This window comes from Rutilus rutilus (assembly GCF_951802725.1).
Source record: "Rutilus rutilus genome assembly, chromosome: 19".
Taxonomy (NCBI): Eukaryota; Metazoa; Chordata; class Actinopteri; order Cypriniformes; family Leuciscidae; genus Rutilus; species Rutilus rutilus.
Window position 1 is genome coordinate 8,118,291 of NC_140232.1, and position 20,908 is coordinate 8,139,198.

Consider the following 20,908-nt stretch of genomic DNA (forward strand, 5'->3'; position numbering starts at 1 on the left):
ATATACAAATTGTTATACCTTGGCAAGCTAAGTGCCCTTTTCTAAAAAAACACTGAGAAAATGAAAGACTCTAGGTTCTTCCAATGAGTGCTCCTTCCACATGAGGAGAGGAGGAGGAGTCAGTAACCTGACACTCATTCTATATAGTCATTATAGGGCCGTTACATAAGTGAACCCTCTGAACCACTGGCACTTCTCGTGAAAGTTCTGGAAACTCTGTTTCTTCTGGAAATATCTATAAACACCTGCGCACTAATATCAGAGTGAAGCGCACTGACCAGCCAGGATGTCAAAGTACTTGAAACTGTTTAAATGAGAACATTTAGTGAACTGTCACAATTAGTTAAAATGAATCACCACCTACTGCTCTTTAACAACACTGAATGAATTACAGAGTTTTTTTTAGAACATTTTAAATGTCTTAACAGTAGCTGAAAGAGTGATACTAATATGCTATAGGGGTTCTTGCAGTCACTAGAAACCAATTTGAACTTTTTTTTACTACAGAGATGAATGTGGACTTGGTGGATAATACAATAGGTCTGGGGGGAAAAACCCTGTTTGGCTTTAGATCAAAGTATACCCTAGTAAAAAATAAATATACTAAAATCATGTATTTGAAATACATTTATTTTATGCTAAGTATCCTACAAATACATTTACATATTTATGTACTTAATATATATATATATATATATATATATATATATATATAACTTGCAATTGTACTTTTGGTATACTTAAAGTCTGCTAAATTGGAACAACTAATTTTTGTACTTAAAGGTGCAGTATGTGAGACTGACAGCGGTTGAAATGGGTACTGCAGTCCAAATTCAAAATATTGGAGAGTTATTTCCTCCCCTCCTGCTCAGACTCGACGCTCACGCGGGTTGCCAGATTGAGGACACGCAAAAGGAACCAGCTAAATTGACAATGAAAGGCGAGGAGACTTGCACACTGTAAGTTGATGAGTTGATTTATTGATTTATGATGAGTTGATATCACGTTTTAATATGCTCCCGTTCATAGAAAAATTTAGATGGGTGCGGAGGCTTTTTAGGTCGGGTAGAATCTGCGATCTCTGACCCAGCTGGCTGCAATATGCTGTGTTTTTCGGCCAACTGGCAACCTGCGGTGGTGACATACTATTGGGTAAATTGGCAACGTGCGATATCACACAGACCAAAACAAACACAGACATTCCGACAGGGAACGCACATTTCAAAGTAAAATAACTGGCTGTAGAAGTGTTTTTTCAGAGAAAAGAGTATGTGAACCCAGCATGTTTCCTATATATCTGCAAACATATTAAGGTATATATTTTTTTGCTTTAGTACAGTCAAAAACTTACATACAACACCTTTAATGCACTTCAGTTATCCGGAAGTAGTGTATATACTTAAAGTCCCCCTATAGTCAATCATTTTATCCCTTAAAACATATCTTTGGTCACCAAAATTACATATTTAAAAGTTTTTTCCTTGAAAAAAAATAAATATATATTCATGCCTTAAAATAGCTTGAATGTTACTACACCCTTGCATCATTTTAGTATACACAGTTCTATAAATATGCAAATGAGCCCCGCCTCCACTCACTCACACCAGCTCAGAGATCCACTTGTTCATGATCACATTAAACTGTTACTGAATTATTTTGGAGGTGTTGGGATGTCTGGAGTTACTGCAGTCTGCTATGATCTGCACTGGCTGGTTTCCATCTTTTAATACTCTGCTTGTAAACAAACAGAACTGGTTAGGGCTCAAAGGCGATCAGCCAGATGGATCGCATGGGCTCGCTGCCACCACACTTGCAACACCTTCCAATAAAACAGAGTAGGAAAAAAAAACATTATTATCAATCTGAGTTGTTTGTATGGGTTAATTTTAGGGAATGGTGTCATTTGTGTGCCATGTGTTCCCTTCACTGATATACTTAACAGAATACTGAATTTAATCACATTATTATGTAAGTCTTACTTGTTTGTTTTTCATCACCCAATTTCCATGCATCCATACATCACATTATATTTTAATGGCCTAAATGTTGCTTTAGTTAAAATATCATACTTTTACTATGTATATTTAGCATGCTTTTTGGAAATAATATACTTTAAAAGGATTTACTTAAGGATGATCTAAATGTTATGTTTTCGGACACTTAATTGCACGTTATTTGCCATTTTAATTTATATTAAATGCAATAAGTAGGCTAAAGCACTCTCAAGTTTGACTAAAGTAGGACTTACGTACATCTTATTACTTATATTGTCTTTTAAATTTGGTTAAACTGTACTACCAACTGTATTGACAAGCATTTATTGTAACTTAAGTATACCTAAATGTCATTTCTATTGAAACTTGTATATCAAGTATTTAAATGTGTTTGTAATTACACATTTGCAATGCTAAAGTTGCAATTTAGTATATTTAAAATAAATTAACTTTAAATGTAATTTTGAACAGCACACTATGGTTAAAATGAAGTACTTACATGTGCTTTAGTATGTTAGTCAAAACATCAAAATAAGTGTACTTCTTTGAAGCATGATAAAAAGATTATAAAAATACATTGATTTAAAATGTACTTTAAGGACCTATAATTTGACATTATTACAAAGTGCACTTTTTAAAAGCGTACTTATGTGTGTTACAAAACAATCATGAAAGGGCACTCTCTTTAAGTACACTTCAGTAGTCTTTTATTTCAGTAAAATTATATTATATGTAAGTACAGTTCTTAAAAAATATATATATTTAAGATTTAAAGTACACTACTCGTGGATATTAAATACAGTTAAACACACTTCTTTTTCTCAAGGGAGCCTTAGATGGTTAGCTCTGCATTGAGTCTCTATGACCCATTTCTCCATCTACAGTAAAAGCTCAAATTTTGCTCCACATCGCTACACACTGATAAGACAGTGTGAACGATAAGGGTGAAAGTCAATGTTTATGAGTTTATTCATAGGCACACTGGGTTGATTAAGCACAGACCAGATTACACTGACCTATTAGAGATACTAAGTGTATAGTGACCCTGTTTATCTTGTGCAAATATGGTGAGATTTCAAAGAGTTGTGGACTGTATCAGCTTTACCTGGGCCAATAGCATGTTGTTAAAGTTGGCTGAGTGATCAGCAGACACTCTGTTCCTGATGCGTCTCTTTCTCCAGGTAAGCCATGCTTTTTGCAGCACAGAGCGCTCATACTGCACCATAAAGACAAGGATAAAGTAAAAAAAATCTTTGTCATGGTAATGTTCTCAAAATACAGTAAAAACAAAGAGACTCTGGTTGTTAGTGGCTTGTGTTCTTGCTGGTTGCTTGCAGGGGCCCTGGGCAAGAAAATGGGCCCCACCAATACTGACAATATTAGAACTAGTCACTACAAACGTGACAATTGCCCTGAAAAAGAAATCACTCAAACTAAGCACACTGTACATAGTCTGTTGACAAGTAGCATGCCCACTTTTTTCAACATTAAGTTAAAATGTAAAATGCTGCAGGGATGGCGTATGTTTAGGCCAAATCCCTGCTAATGAGTTAGCATTTTAGCATCTCCGGTTTCTGGCATTTTAGCCTTTTTTATGGGTTTTCGGCTAAATGTCTAAAATACTAACAGAAGCTCAAGATATTTTCACATTTATCCTATGATATAACACATCAGCAAAAAGCTTTAAAAACGTTTTTACTTCGCTTGAAAAAGGTGGTTGCTAACAAGTGGCTAAATGGGACTACAGAAGTTGTCAGGGACGTTAAATATCATCACACCAAACAGGGAAACTCATCTACTCACTAGTCGCTCTCAAAGCCTCACTGCAGCAAGGCTTTTTAGTCATTCTAAAAACGTCCCTCTTCAGGTTGAGGTACATTTTTGTGTGTTCATTTTTTACTGATTTTTATATTTTTAGCAATATTTCAAGATGAACACCTACTGATCTGAAGCAACTTACATTTCCTTGATTATACATGCATCATTATTTTTTTTATTTTTTAAATCATGTTAAAATTATGTAAAATGTAAAAATTCAAATATGATACATCAGACTTTTTAGGAATCTCGCAATCACATTTTATCGCATTATATGTTGTATGCCATTCGCAACATGAATAAATTATAGTTTTTTTGTCAGTTATTTGTTGTTTGGTGATTAAAAGTTGGGGCCCTAGACAGCCACCTGTGTCGCCTATAGGAAGGTCTGGTCCTGGTTTCTTGGCAGTTCAATAACAGACAGATTTTGTCAAGCAATCATAATTAATGTTCATTCATGTTGATCACTTACTTGTTGTGTATACAGCAATGATGCTTCAGTTTGGTTTTTCCAACAGGTCCAGTACAGATGGGTCAGTCCATGAACTCTTCTCTCCACAGCTCTGATATGGCTCATGAAAATATCACTAATTATTAGTCAATATTGCCACAGTAATATTCAAAAACAGTCACAGCTCATTTGTCAAAAAATTCTAACCGAAAACGCTTTCTTTGTCTTCACACAATGTTTCACAATCTAGCTCTAAATGTATCATATTACTGTGGCAATCTTCTTCTTGAGGTTTTAGGATTTTGTGTAGCCTATGTGAACTTGTTATTGTTGTGTGCGCTAGTTATGAGTCTGTTTTATTTATCTTGTACTTAAAACCAATATAGTTTTTACTGTACCTGTGTGAAAGCTGTGTCTGTCTGTGCTGGGAAGCTTTCTGGTACTGTTGGTACACTCTGACCCAATGATGGAAACTTCTAGATACTCCTCTTCCCTCTAGCCAGAGACTCACAGCCTCCCCCATCTGCCTCTGAGCTTTATGATCTGGTGGGGGGAAAGCATTTGGACACTTAAAATGTGTAAATGTTATTGCATTGAATACAAAATATCAAACAAGAGCTACAGGAACTTTTCTCAGCACTAACTAATTTCTGTGTAATTTTTACAATGACTTTACAGTTGTTTTGGTGATTTTTAGTGCCTATATGAAGTCAGTTTCACACAAACGTACAACTATAGGTGAAGATCATCACATTAAACACCTTCTGCTACCATTTGACAACCACAAAGTGTCACAATATTTTTAAATTAATCTATTGTTTGATGTCACATGGTTTGATATCGTGACATTCAGACATATTTAAGGGTGGCTCAATATTATTATATTATATATTGTAGTTCACATTATATTTGCATGAGGTGACTGACCCAAACAGCTTATTCAATCACCTGTATCACTTCTTTCCATAATTTCTATATTATTTAATAGTATCTACAAGGCAAAGGTGTAGAAATAGGCCTAGCAGTTTACCTTTGGCCCACAGTGACCACGTCCTTAGAGCTAACCGGGCTTCACTTCTTTCCTTCTTCACACAAAACATATCTGCTACTTTCAACAAATCCCTGCTATGTGTCCAATGCTTGAACCACTGTAAAGAAAAGTAAATACACAAAATGAAAATAAATTAAAGCACTAAATATTCAGCAATATCATTGATTTGACTGCACTGACACTATTGGACGAGAGCTGCATTGAGCTGGATGATGACATCACTGTTTTCTCCAGAGCTTCTTTATAGCTGAATTGAACTCATTCCATAATTGATGAACTTTACACGGATATTGAACCAAACTGAATCAACACTGAACTGATTTCAACTGAATAATGACACTATTGTCTATTTAGAGCTGCTTCACAGCAGAATTGAACTTAGTTAGCATCACTGCTCATTATTTCCCTGTTTATCTCTGTAAAATTGCTTTGAATCAATCTGTATTGTATAAAGCACTATATAAATAAAGGTGACTAGACTTGAATTTTCTGGATTCTTAAAAAAAATAAAAAAAATAATAATTTTTAATAATAATAATAAATTAATTAATTGTAACTTAATTTTTTAATATTTGTAATAAATAATTGTAATATAATTTATAATAAATTATTTTTAATTAGAGACCCTCTTTTTGCATTTGAATGCAGTGTTATTTTATTATAATTGATATACTATTATATTTTTTGTTATTATTTTAAATTTTTTATATTTTTTTCATTTTGATTTTTCTTTATTTTTTTTGTTTTAGTTATTTTAGCACTTAAAATAAAATAAATTAAGAAAGCCTTGGCAACTAGCTAAAAAATTTAAATATATATATATATATTAAAAAAAAAAAAAAAAAAAAAAGTGATGAAAATAATAATAATAGGTCAATACACTGCAATCTCCTAGACCTAATTTTTAAATTACATGAGATCAATCAGCCAAATGACTGATAAAATATAAAAAAATGAATTAAAGAACTGAATCAAACCTTGTGAAGTAATCTGTTGTTAAATGTTTGAATCGCTCTACATTCTGTGGCAGCGGTTCTCCAGCGATGAAAAGCTCTTCTCTGATAGATGATGAGCTGGCTCTCCATTGTACACTTCTTCTGCTGACCCTGGATCAGAGCTCTTCTCCACTGCATGAATACAGCAGCCAACAGTCTCATCTCACTGCTGTACTGGAACCAGGCCTCTCTGTACCTCAGTCTTTGCTCTGATACTGTGTGTGTGGACCATGCCAGCAGAACCCTACATGGGGAACAAGTCCTGATAAAGCCAAAAGCCTGGTATGCGCATACAAATGCAATACAAATGACAGCACAGAAATGCTTTTCAGTGTTTTTATTATTATTTTGGGGGGCTTTTGCCGGTTTGTTGAGGTAAAGGTTGGTATCGCATGCATTGTTAGCTAGCAGGTTTGTGTGTGTGTGTGTGTGTGTGTGTTTTCTCATGTGTAAACCAGCAGCTTTGACATTCTGCTAAATATTTAATTTTGTGTTTCATGGAAGAAAGAAAGTCATATGGGATTGAATAACATGAGAGTAAATGATGACAGAATATTCATTATATAGACTAAATCTGTTTTGTTTTTTCATGCACTGGTTATTTTGAGATTTTGGGATATTTTGCTTCCATAAGCCTTCTTTCAGAGCCAGAAATCTCCACTTATGTAGCAGTTACATACACTAAACTTTTCAGTTTCATTCTTATCTATATTCTGACGTTTTTTACTGAGGGGTTTGTTCATATAACATTCACCTGACTTGAATAACATTCCTAATAACAACAGGTTGCGAAGGTCTTGAGACAGCTCTTTGCTTTTACCCATCATGAGATGTGTCTTGTGTGACACCTTGGCAATGAGACCTTTTTGTAGGCCATCATTTGGGACTGAACCAGCTGTTATTAATTTCCACTGACAGGGGGCTGGATTGTTTTCAGCAGTTGTCTTGGCTTTCCATGCCTTTTTGCGCCTCCCTTTCTTCATGTCTTCAATGCTTTTTCCCTGTGTCATTTCACATTATTACACATAACTTAATTCCTGAACTTATTTTTGTTTGTTTCTTTGTATGTATGGCTTACTTGGGTTGTTCCCAACATCTGGTGAAAATTTCATGTCAATAGCACCTTTGGAAATATATTTACTGAGAAAAATGATGACGTGTTCAATACTTATTTCCCCCGCTGTATCTATTAGATTACATTTTTTACTGTGTTCACCTGTGGTGTCCCAATCTCACCTCCTCTGCTGTCTCTGTGTACAGTGTTCTCTGCTTCTGACACTCTGCCTGAAAGCTGCTTTCCAACACAGGAACATGTTCTTCATCGTCTGCGTGATGTTTCTCCGCTTTCTGGCTCGTGAGATGTGCTGTTTCCACCGATGCATCACCAGTTGAGCCCTCTTCCTCTCAACAAGTCGCTCTTTGAGCTGCCACAGACAGAAAGCTCCCTGCTGTATTCTCTGCGTCCTGACCTCCTCCAGTTCTCTGCTTATGCACAGCAGCTCTGACTGATGCCTGAACTCATGAAGCCACTGAGAGAAATATCTGGAGGTAGAATAGAACAGAATCTTGAATAACTTCACCATAGAATGTATTTTTATTTTAGGTTTTTAGCAGCATTTAATAATGTTTGTGCTTATATTGGTATAATCAACTTCAATAATTCAATTCAGCTATTGGGGGAAAACAACTTCCCTCAAAAATCCCCATCAAATTGTTTATTTATTTACTTCTTGTGTGCTTATTTACTTCCTTACTGACATTCAGCCCAAAACATTTGGCAATTATTATTATTATTATTATTATAGAAAATAATAAACATACTGTCATGGTTTTGGTTGTTTGTGTTCAGAGATTCTGAGCTTGAAGATTATTTTGTTCTGTTTTTCCTGGTTTCCCATTTCCTGTTTAGTTCTTGGTTTCTTGGTTGTCATGGTTTCTAAGTATGTTCTCATTTGTTCCCGTAGTTACTGATTATGTTCACCACCTGTTTCTTGTTCAGGTCTCTTTGTCTTGTGTATTTAGGGTACGTTTACACATCAACGATGTACTAAAAACTGAAAAGTTTTTCCTTAGTGTTTTTCGTATACAGACGACACTGTTGTCAAAGCGATCACTGTTCCCATGGATCCGCGAAAACGATTAAAAACGCTGTATTATTCATGCCAGGCCAGTAGTTGGCGATGTCACTTTGTAAAGAAACACTACGCGCCTATAGACTAAAGACTTAATATACAATATAGTATACATACAATATACCAAAATGCCGTTGTTGTGCAAATGAACTGGCAAAACGCATAAACAGTTTTCAGTTTTTAGAAAGTGGTGTTGCGTAAACGCCCCCTTAAACCCTCAGTTTGGTTCTCTCTTTGTTTTGTGTCGTCTTTGTTTTACAAAGCTGTCAAATTCCTTGAGTTTGAATTATCTCCTTTGTTTCTGTTTAAAATAAAGTAATATTACTACAAATAGATCCCCTGCTCTTCATCTCCTCTGACCTGTTGTGACACATTCTTTTTCTACATTTGGATAATAATCACTCATTATTGGTTTATATATATCGTATGCCTAACAATTCTGCACAGTATTTGATCCGAAAAAATACAGTAATAACAGTAATATTGTGAAATACAATTAACATTTTAAATAACTGTTTTCTATTTTAATGTGTTTTAAAATGTAATTTATTCTTGTGATGCAAAGCTGAATTTTTAACATCATTACTCCAGTCTGTCACATGATCCTTCATAAATCATTCTTATATGCTAATTTGCTGCTCAAGAAATATTGTGCTGCTTACTTTTTTATTTATTCATTTACAGACCCTTTCCAAAAAATTAGAATATCATGGAAAAGTTTATTTATTTCCACAGATTATAGATTCAGGGCCCACAACTTAAACGATTTCAAGTATTTAGTTGTTTATTTGTACATAATTTGGGCTTCCAGCTCATAAAACCCATGAAAACAGGATTTCAAAAAATTTGAATGTTACATGAAATCACACAGTAATTACACAGTGATACCATGGTCATTGAACCAGGTTTTGGTTATTTTGGCAGTGTGGGCAGGTGCAAATCCTGCTGGAAAATGAAGTCAGCATCTCCATAAAGCTTGTCTGCTGAAGGAAGCATGAAGTGCTCTGAAAATGTCCTGGTAGACGGCTGCGTTGAGTGGACAGCACAGTGGACCAACACCAGCCGATGACATGGCTCCCCAAACCAACACAGACTGTGGAAACTTCACACTGGACTTCAAGCATCTTGGATTGTGTGACTCTGGGACCTTGGTTTCCAAATGAGATGCAAAATTTGCTCTCATCAGAAAAGAGGACTTTGGTCCACTGTGCTTTATTAAATCCAGAGTCAACGCAGCCGTCTAGCAGGACATTTTCAGAGCACTTCATGCTTCCTTCATTTTCCAGCAGGATTTGCACCTGCCCACACTGCCAAAAGAACCAAAACCTGGTTCAATGACCATGTCACCACTGTGTAATTACTGTGTGATTTCATGTAACATTCAAATTTTTTGAAATCCTGTTTTCGTGGGTTTTATGAGCTGGAAGCCCAAATTATGTACAAATAAACAACTAAATACTTGAAATCGTTTAAGTTGTGGGCCCTGAATCTATAATCTATGGAAGTTTAACGTTTTGAATGGAATTATGGAAATAAATAAACTTTTCCATGATATTCTACTTTTTTGGAAAGGGTCTGTATTTATTTTTGAAAACTAGGATACTTTTTTCAAGATTCTTTGATGAATAGAAAGTTCAAAAATATGTATATGTATATCACACTCATAGCCGTATATATATATACACACACACAGGTGCTGGTCATAAAATTAGAATATCATCAAAAAGTTGATTTATTTCAAGAATTCAACTTAACAGGTGAAACTAATATATTATATAGACTCATTACATGCAAAGTGAGATATTTCAAGCCTTTATTTGTTATAATTTTGATGATTATGGCCAAATGAAAAATCCTTATGATACTTGATACACTGTGCTTTTTCTCATTTCCACACACACACCTGTGTTTTAAGACTCTTTGGTGATAAAGCTGAGATCTTCTGAAATATTTCTCTGCCTGGCTCCACATGAGAAATGTTCTTCTCTTCATGACAGTCTTCCTCCTCTCATCATACTCACACAGAAGAGCCTGTCGATGGGCCCTATCTAAATCACAAGAACATGCATGTGCTTTTATTGGTTTATTAATAGTTATTTGTTATGTTATAATGCATACACTCAATATACTGCAATAGTGCATTGCAATGTTCATTATAAGGCAATATATATACTTTTTTGCATTATATATACATATTAAATATATTCAGGCCTATTAAGGGAAATGTTTAAACTACAGTATAACGGAAAAGCAAGAAAAAAATTCAATGATACAAATATGGCTTAACTCAATGATGATTTTGACTCACAGTTTTGATGTTTTCTCCACTGCTGTAAGATGACTTTGACTCTTAGGTGGAGTCTGTGTTGTAGTATTCTGTTGGCGAGCTGCTGCTGAGCACAGATGATTCTCCACTGACAGAAACAGACACGCAAGAGTCTGTAGTGTGAAAAGAACAGAGCTGATGCCTGCCTCTGCTTGCAGACCTGCACACACCTCAGCCATGCCCAAAACACTCTTAAACATACAGAAACAGACACACACCAACACACACTATCATTAACATGCACTTCACATTGAGTTTCAGTTAGATAAAACTAAGCAAAATATATAATTTAAGGTTAAAACAAGTGGTTGACCATTTCAATGACCAATGTATTTATTAATAATATATTAATAAATATTAATAATAATATAAACACTTGTTTAGTATATCATTAACATACTAATGTAGTTGTTGTTAATATTTTGAATTATCTTTTATTTCTACATTTTGTTTTCATTTTTATTTCAGATAAAGTTGTAAAAATAATGTTGTTGTCATTTTTATTAGTTTTTTAAAAATATGTCTGTATAATGTTTATTAAGTTTTTAATTATTTACTTTGACTTATTGTAGTAATTCAACTAAACGAAAATGTGAAATGTTGCCTTTTTTTTTTTTACTGCTTTAGTTGTAGTAAACAATAACCCTGCGTGTTTTATACAATATTTACTGAAATTTCCCTATTAAATTATTTTCATATTTTTATACTTTTTTTTTATACAGCCATGGTTGTTAATATTGTAAAAGTAAAATATTGGTTGATTAATCAGTCTGATCACTAATTTGTGCAATGGTAGTGGTGCATAAATTAAACACAGTTGCTTTAAAACATGATAGTAACATCTGATAACCACCATAAAACAGCCAAAAATACATTCAGGCTGTCACAGATATGACGTGTACCTGTTCTGTAATGTGCGAATATAAACGGCTTTGGCAGTCTGCTGCTGGCTTACACATGTCACCCATGTGGAGAAGCTCAAGTTCAGTCTGTGTCTCTCTGCTTTGCTCTCCATCTGTTCAACAGCACACGTCTGCTGCTTGGAGTGCGGCCCCGCGGCCTATAACACGCATACAAGATTTAAATATGATTTATCAACATTAAACATTCACAACTCATTTTACCTCACTAATATTGACAAAAGACAGGTTGTTAGAATGATTTAAGCTAAAGAAACAAAATGTATCTGATATTTTTTAGCCAAATTTTGTTTCTAATTTGAGAAATATTTCTTAAAATGTAAACTATCATTAATTTGAATCAATCATTCCCCATTCAAGTAGATGAGCTGTGTACCTATACAGAAAATAAACCTGGGCCCATTACCATGGTGACCATCAAGTGAACTGATTTTCCTCAACGGACTTGAATAAGAACATGTATTAATGCTGCCATCACATGCTATGAGAATTATCATAAATACGAGTTTCCTAGTTAAAAATTGGACATGAACCTCTCAATTTGTATTTACCACTGGGGAACTCTGGGATAATTTTGATATGAAAGTTCCTGAGTTGGGCATGCCATAAAACATGGTGGAGGGGAGAACGATTGCTGCTGTGACTGGTATTCTTTATTAGTTTTTTCCACAACAGCTACATCGTCCTTGTCTTGTCATTAAAGTAGTGCATATTTACATGAATAAACATTTGAAGCATATTGTATGTTTTATACACCATGAAAATAGCCTGTATTTGACTGAAATTCCAGAATTGTTAGCAAGCTGACTATCTGGATAGCGCGGTCAATGTTTATATGGTTGTCAATTAACGGTACGCAAAATATCATTTTGGCTTAAATAAGATTCTCAATAAATAGGCAAGAATAAACCTGGTGTCCTCCATGATTCCTGTTCTTTCTGACAACAAAGCTCGTAATCACAATTTCAGAAGTGGGAAGTAGGACATTTTCCGATATTACGTGAAAGGGTCCATTATGAGTAATAATGGTCCATTTTTACATGGTAAAACAATGGTAAAACAATGAAAAATCTGCGCCTGTCGAAGGACCTGCGCCTGGACCCGATGCCAACTAGTCTCTCCCTATGGAGGATCCCTTTACCACTCTACAGATAAAGCATTCTCGGGAAAATTCGTTTCGCGTACCTACCCCAAAGTGACAAAATTAAATTAAATTCTGTATCAAAATTTATCAAAATGGAAAGACCAGTACTTTGTTTAGGCTTTGTTTGTAGGGAATTACAAACCTGCGCACATATATTCAAACGCACATAACTATAGAACCAATTCTTAATGCGTATGTGAACGCCATCAGCGTTTATCACAGGTTCGCGTTTAAAGTCTGTGTAGAGAGAATGGTGTCGTCTTAGCGGCCCCTAATTTAATAACAAATGATCGTTGCGACGGAAGCGAATCAATCAAAACTAACTTTAGCTGCAAAATAACTTTATTAAAGAACCGCTATAAAGCCAAAACAATCTCTGTTACTGTACCTTAAATTATACACTTATCTCTGTAAAGCTGCTTTGAAACAATCTACATTGTTAAAAGCGCTATATAAATGAAGATGACTTGACTTACATTTATTTTTGCTACTAGAATAGCTTTTGAATGCACATATTATGATCTTATTGATAACATAGAAGGTTTTAAAGAGAAGCTAAAATGGGGAAAAAAATCCCATTATTGGAGAATTGTTTATAGTGTTTTATATTAAGAATGATTATAAAAAAATAAAAATAAAAAGTATATATTTTTTCTTTCTCAGGGCCTGGGGTAAAAAAGGTTGAGAACCACTGCTTTAAATATAAAAGGAAATAAAATAACAATCCTCTCAATTCTGATGGAGTTTTTCTGACTATGTTGATATTTAGAGTAACTAGGCCAGATTCATAACATAAACATACATTTTTTTACTTTCTTTTTACCATTCTGGTCCATGTACAGAAGCAGTGTCTGAGTATATTGGTGTCATGGGTAAGCGTTGCGTGCTGTTCCAACATGCGTTTCCTGCATCTCTGCCAAACCATTCGTTTCCATTGAATGACAGTGTGAAAAATCACCCTCCTCTCCTGTTAAAAAAAAAAAAAGAAAAGTGTACACAAATCAACAAAACTACTTTTCTCATTGATCATCAACATAGTTTAATACTTAGTTCTTCCAAAATTTTTATTTTGTTCATTTTGTACCAAACCCAAATTACTTTTCTCTTCCGTGCAAAAGGTGTTTTTGTATGATACATTTAAAGAGGGTGGAAACTGGGGCTGTTAAGTTCAAACTATAATAAAAACATCATACACATATCATAAAAGTAGGCTATATGACTCATAAGTAAAAAATTTATTCTTCTGATGTCATACAATATAGCTTTGTGTCATGAACAAGTCAAGTCAAGTCAAGTCAAGTCAAGTCAAGTCAAGTCAAGTCAAGTCAAGTCATCTTCATTTATATAGCGCTTTTAACAATATAGATTGTTCCAAAGCGGCTTTACAGAGATACAAGTTTAAAATAACAGAGATTGTTTTGGCTTTATTGCAGTTCTTGAATAAAGTTATTTTCCAGCTAAAGTTAATTTGATTGATTCACTTCCGTCGCAACGATCATTAGTTATTAACTTAGGGGCCACTAACACGACACCGTTTTAACTGGAAACTCTACACAGACTTTAAACGCGAAACCTGTGAGAAACGCTGATGGCGTGCACATGCGTATTACAAGTTCAGTCTATTGGTATGTGCGTTTGAATATGTGCACAGGTTTGTAATTCCCTACATACCAAGCCTTAAAAAACTACTTGTCTGGCCTTAACATTTTTGATACAGAATTTTATCACTTCGGGGTAGATACGCGAACCGAATTTTCCCGACAACGCTTTATCTGTAGACTGCTAAAGGGATCCTCCATAAGGAGAAACTAGTTGGCACTTTAGCACCCGCTATGACATCGGGTCCAGGCGCAGGTCCTTCATCAGATCTGAAAAAAAAAAAAAAAATACAAAAAAAATTCTGGATACAGCCTGGATCCGGCAGGCTGCGGGAAAACCTCGGGATAAACAAAACCACAAAAATTAGCGTAGATGCCATTCTTCTTATGATGCAACGAGTACATCAGGATTTATGGGAAGTGTTCCCGGTTCCGGCTCACCTGATCTATGCAGCCTAACATTGAATTATAGAAGTCTATAATGTGTTATGTGTATGCTAGGTCAAAGAGATGTGTTTTTAGTGTAGCTTTGAACTGACAGAGTGTGTCTGCTTCCCAGACAATGGTAGGAAGACTGTTCCAAAGTTTTGGTGCTAAATAGGAGAAGGATCTACCGCCAGCAGTCGATTTTGATATTCTAAGTATTATGAACTGGCCGGAATTTTGAGATCGCAATAGACGTGAAGGACTATGCGTTAAGAGCTCGCTCAAGTACTGCGGAGCTAAACCATGTAGTGCTTTGTAAGTAATCAACAATATTTAAAAATGTATACGATGTTTAATAGGGAGCCAATGCAGTGTTGACAGAACCGGGCTAATATGGTCATACTTCCTGGTTCTGGTAAGAACTCGAGCTGCTGCGTTTTGAACTAGCTGTAGTTTGTTTATTAAGTGTGCAGGGCAACCACCCAGTAGAGCATTACAATAAGTAGAGCATTACAAGGAACAAGTCAAATGGTTGTTGTTAAAATCTTTTCCTCCACTGCTTCACATATAATTTTTTATTTTCACAATTAAATATAGCATGTTAAGACGAGTTGCACAAAGCTATTGTATGGCTTCTGAAGACGTCAAATATATGTATGGACCACTTTATATTATATACATATAAATTTTGGATCTTGACACCTTTTTCCGGTCACTGCATGAAAAAGAACCAAGACTATATATTGCATAATATCCACTTTGGTTTCCACAGAAGAAAGACAGTTATACATAATTGGAACAACATGGAGTATACTAAATATTTACGGAACACTCATTTTTGGGTGAACTATTTTAGATATATTAACTATGGCTTTGGCTCAGGATACATATGTAACCATGGTCCCTAAGAAGGGTAACGAGACGTGGAGTTCTGGAGTTGACGCTATGGGAAACGCCCTCAGCGTCACTGGTGTCTGAACATGTACCAAACAAGTCATTTTATTGGCTGACGGCAGTCTATGAAATCATGAGCAGAGTGCCCATGAGTATAAGATGGTGCAATACATCATCTATTATTTTGTCTAATTGAGACGTGCAGGCAACCCGAGGCAATCCATAGTGGGCATAGAATAGATTGACTCCACAGATCACTCCACAGATAGTTGGAGTCAAGGGCTTTAACTCCCAGGGCACAAATGTGACTCATAGCCTGCTTAATGGAGCCACTCCCTCAGCTCAATTTCTCTTATAGCATGAGAAGGTATATCAGCTTCTGTGCTCTATTGCAAGGGCAGTCCTGGCCTTTACAACCTCCCTCCCTTCCTTGCAGGGCAGGTCAAAAAAAAAACCTTAAGTGCACCAAGAGCAAACAAAAGCTCTAATAATTTCTAGTTATGTCAATGCTTAAAGCGGCTAGGGAGTAGCTTACCAAACAGAGTCCTCAACCTACAATCTTCGATCTATCACTACTTCCAAGGTCGGGAATATAACCCTCTCTTCATCAGAAAGAATTAAAACAAGAGGGACATAGTGCAAAGGCTCTCGCCATCTCAACTCAACCTATAGGGAAACTGCAGGGGAGCTTAAGCTCTACAGTCACAGGGGAGAGCAAAGATTTTCTCCAGGAAACACTTCTATGAACTCCAGATAACAAGGAGGGACACCCTCAGGCAAACTTCCTCCCATCATTAGCATTGACCATAGTAGAGCATCCTCCCAAAGGGGAGTGATATCCCTACCTCATGGGTCCAACATTAATTGGAGAGGGGGATCAACGAAACAGAGGGAATCTCGAGAACTGTCCATAGTAGCTTCGTCCACCCTACTCTACCCTAAGGTGAATCTTTAGAGCAGATTAAGAAAAGGAGCCTGCCAAGTGCTAAAACCTTCGTAATGAACCTTCCAGGCTATAACCTTTACAATTGTTGCCCTTTCAGGGGCACCCTAATCCTTGCTCCTGCTTAGGAAAGGAGGGAGAATGAGAGCAGGGCATAATGCAGTGTGCCCACTAATCCTATCACCCAGACTCTAAGAAGAACAGCTGAACCCTGCCTTTAATAAAGGTACACAACATGTATTTCATGGCAGATAACAGGGAGGGATGCCCACAAGCAAAACACCTCTACTCTACTGTCGCCATGGTCGAACACCCATTCAAAGAGGAGTGATATCCCTGCTTCAGAACCCAACAATAGTTGGGGAGGGTGGTAACTGAAGCATGGTTCTTTTCACCCTGCTCTACCTTAATGGTACCTAAAAGCAACTGTCACAAAGAGTAAGAAAGGCTGCTTAGAGCTGCTGCTCCTCTGAGAGGGAAGCCTACTTCTGTACTTTACCAAAAAGGGAGGGAAATAAAGCAGGGCATAATGCAATGGGCCCAATAATTCCTACCACCCTGCCGCAGGGGAGCTCAGTCCCTACTTAAAAACCCCAATGTCATTGGGGAGAGTAGCACACACCCCATTATAGCTATCAATTCGTTTTATTAGAGCACTTATCCAAAGGAAAGCAAAATCCCTACTTCAGAACGTAGTAATAGTTAGGGAGGCAGATTTTAAAAAAAACATACAGGGAAATGTGAATGCCATAGTTCCATTCAACTTGCTCTTCCCTCAAGGGGGAGCCTATTCCCTTTTATTAGCTGTAGAGGGAGAAAATGAAACTGAAAGCAGAGCATAATATAGTGGGCCCAAAAACGTATCATCACCAAGGCTCCAACCCGAGGGTGCCACCAGGGAGCAAAGGGCGGAGGACGGCTCATACCCTGACTTAGCTCGTCAATGCGTCTTGATAACATATTCCAAAGAGATCAACACCAACACAGTCCCCACAAGTTGAGGGAGGTAATGAAGAGGAGGGGGAAATTATATTGTAGTAAACCCATCCTGTTTACTCTATCCTAAGGAACATTAGAGCAGTTCCTCAAAGGTAGCATGCAAAATGCTGACTTCCCAAACCAGCATCACAGGCTACAACCTTCAGGGCTGCTCCTAATACCAGACAAAGTACCTTCTAACGTGAAAGAGATATGCAAGGACGGGGACATGCATTGAGCTATCCAATGCACTGATTACCTCGGTTCAAACCTTTTGGAACCATTGGAAGCTTGCGCACCCTTGCTAAGGGCCCACTAGAAAGTGCTTGTCCAAACAACCACCAGCGACTTCCCATTTCTCACGTGACCAGGCCAAATTTAAGGGCTGGTGGGAGGAGCAGATTCAACTGAAACATCAACATGTTCTTCCCCAAACACATTCAGTTCCTCAGAACTGGAGGTTGCCAGCAACATGCTTTCTGCTGGATCAGAGGAATCCACAGAGCCTCTGGATTGAGCAGATCGCTTGAACAAGCTTGAGGGGTCTGGAAAATACTAATAGTTACTGCTTCCCAAAACTCCACAGCCAGTTCAACCTGCGAACCCCATGAGTGTAGATGCCGCACTGCCTCAGCAGCTGCAGGCCCTGACCCATGAGGCGCATGCGATTGTCCCTCTCCCCTCGAAAAGATTGACAAACGTGAATGGAGCCTTCTTACTGTGAACCTGTCACAGAGCACATCCAGCTCCCTTGAGTGTCCTCGGGTGTAAGAAAGCGTATACACGGAGGAACACACTGTCGAAAAGTCTTGCTCCCACTTGCCATTATTGTCCATGTGCTCATAAACAAACAGCTCCTGAAGACAAAAAAGCTGATGATGTATTTTGCAGGCGCCCTCTTATACTCATGGGTGCTCCGCTCAAGACGTCATAGACTGTCGTCATCCAATTAAATTGGCGTGTTGCTGTGTACATGCGTTCAGACACCAGTGGGGTAGAGGGCATTCCCCATAGCTCCATGACGCAGTGTTGAAGTTCCACTTCGAAAGGGAACAATGTGTGAAAACATAAAACACCAATTTTTACCAGTGTGAAGCCATTTTTTCAAAGTTGGCATAGTTACTATGGAACAGCATTTCTGCCAGTGGACCAATATAAATTATTTTGTTGATTAATAATTAATTTACCCAGTGCCGGACAGCCCTGCAGTGTATTTGTGTATGAGCTCTCCACACCCTGAATGCCACAGTCAGGTCTTTACATCTCCTTCTTTTTCTACAGAGATCCCCCTGTAGTCTCATCTCTCTGTTAGTGTGCACTAGACTCCTCCACTGGGAAAAAGGCAGACTCAGATCAGGATGCATCATCCTGCCGAGGGCTCTTAGTAGCACAACCTAAGGAAGAATGAAAAAGTAGCAGATTTAAATGAATAGAACAGACTGCTGAATTGACTCAGTTTGGTCCTGTACAATTAATAATACAACAGCAGAAGCAAAGCTGATCAGAACCATTATACTATGAAGTTTTAAATGTAAATTTACCACCAGAATGATCCAAAAACATGATGCATATTATGGGATCCTGTAAAATGATTAACATTTCGGTGGAAAGAATCAATACTTAAAGGGATAGTTCGGCCAAAAATTATATTTAACCCATGATTTACTCACCCTCAAGCCGTTCGAGATGTATATGTCAATCTTTTTTCAGACGAACACATTTTCAGTTATTTTAGAAAATGTCTTAGATCTTTCAGTGGTTATAATGTGAAGCAATGGGGTCCACCTCCTTCAAGTCCCAAAATGTGCATGCATCCTTCACAAAAGTAATCCATCCGGCTCCAGGGGGATAAACGAATAAACGCCTTCTGAGGGTAATCCGTGCGGTTTTGTCGTAAAAATATACATATTTAAAACTTTATAAACGAAAATAACTGGCTTCCGGTAGCGGTCGATGCGCGTTCACGGGGATGGATGCTGGCATATGACGTAGGACGTAGCGTAGGAAGCGTTGTGACGTAGAACTAACGTAGAGTTTTGTTTTGCTCTGCTCTCTGCTCTCTGTCACGTTCGTTCTACGTCACGACGCTTCCTACGCTACATCCTACGTCATATGCCAGCATCCATCTCCGTGAACGTGCGTCGACCACTACCGGTTATTCTAAAATAACTGAAAATGTGTTCGTCTGAAAAAAGATTGACATATACATCTCGAACGGCTTGAGGGTGAGTAAATCATGGGTTAAATATCATTTTTGGCCGAACTATCCCTTTAAGTTATAACAAAGAATAAAAAGCCATAAAAATCTAAACTCCTAATATTAAACTGCAATTTTGTTTCTCAAGTAAATTTAGCGGTTTAGATAGCTTTAATGATAAATAAATAAATATTACTAGATTTAATACAAAAAGTGCATGCTAAATATCAAGGAAACATTATAAACAAAAGATTTATGTATGAACAATATAAATTGCAATTGATTGATTGATTGAACAATACCACCTTTGATCTGCAAAGTCTGCAGTGATCATAGGAGCCCCAGTAACTACTATAAGCCATTCTCTCATCTCCTGGGTCTTCATATTCCTCAGAGATTTTACTGCGGGGAAAAAAAGAACCAAAGTAGAATGAAACCAAAGAACCAATAGATCCAAAGTCTTTAATTTAAACTTTGTATTAAAATTATTGTAAAATTAAAATAACATTTTGTAGCTAACCTGATAAATGACAGCAGAGATCTGTGCTCCTCTGATCCGGTCCATGACATGTGGCTGTGCTGTGATTCTGTGGCCTGTAGAGGGCAGTGTTGCTCTCTATGTGTCAACACGCTTCGCTCCAAACTATCATCTTCTGCTCTGCAGTTTTTACATTCTACCAGAGAACCCTGATTGAATGATTAAACATTCATGATGATAAAAGAAAAATCATGAAAAATAAATAAATAAATAAATAAATAAATAAATCACAATATGCTTATTGAGAATACAAAACCTATACTTTTCCAAATGATTACTTGTTCCTTAGAAATTACTCAGCTAAAGAGCAAAACTTTTGACAACAAATCAATCACCTTTTTTGTCAATGATACTACAACATTAGCAGTACTGTGGTGCTTTTGAGACCTCCAGTCTGATTTAAAAAGTCTTGGTCTAGGTTTTAAGAGTTCTGCTTTGGTCTGGGTCTGCTAGCTGGAAAAATGCTAATTTAAACAAAACAAACAAAATCCATGCAATGGGCA

The 20,908-nt window shown here is 36.8% G+C and overlaps 1 protein-coding gene across 1 annotated transcript in view; it reads right to left on the reverse strand.

Moving 5' to 3' along the window:
• Positions 1-724: 724 nt before the first annotated feature.
• LOC311278213 (uncharacterized protein) overlaps positions 725-20,908 on the reverse strand; it is a 30,165-nt gene continuing 9,981 nt past the window's right edge. Inside the window, exons 12-25 of the mRNA XM_084388876.1 lie at positions 20,388-20,554; positions 20,173-20,269; positions 18,858-19,064; positions 13,655-13,798; positions 11,670-11,827; positions 10,750-10,958; positions 10,345-10,489; positions 7,546-7,851; positions 6,292-6,553; positions 5,294-5,411; positions 4,662-4,806; positions 4,285-4,384; positions 3,100-3,210; positions 725-1,819 (exon numbers count right to left, since the gene is read on the reverse strand). Coding sequence (XP_084245002.1) covers positions 1,763-1,819; positions 3,100-3,210; positions 4,285-4,384; positions 4,662-4,806; positions 5,294-5,411; positions 6,292-6,553; positions 7,546-7,851; positions 10,345-10,489; positions 10,750-10,958; positions 11,670-11,827; positions 13,655-13,798; positions 18,858-19,064; positions 20,173-20,269; positions 20,388-20,554 — 2,226 coding nt within the window. The 3' untranslated portion in view covers positions 725-1,762. The remainder of the gene's footprint in view (positions 1,820-3,099; positions 3,211-4,284; positions 4,385-4,661; positions 4,807-5,293; positions 5,412-6,291; positions 6,554-7,545; positions 7,852-10,344; positions 10,490-10,749; positions 10,959-11,669; positions 11,828-13,654; positions 13,799-18,857; positions 19,065-20,172; positions 20,270-20,387; positions 20,555-20,908) is intronic.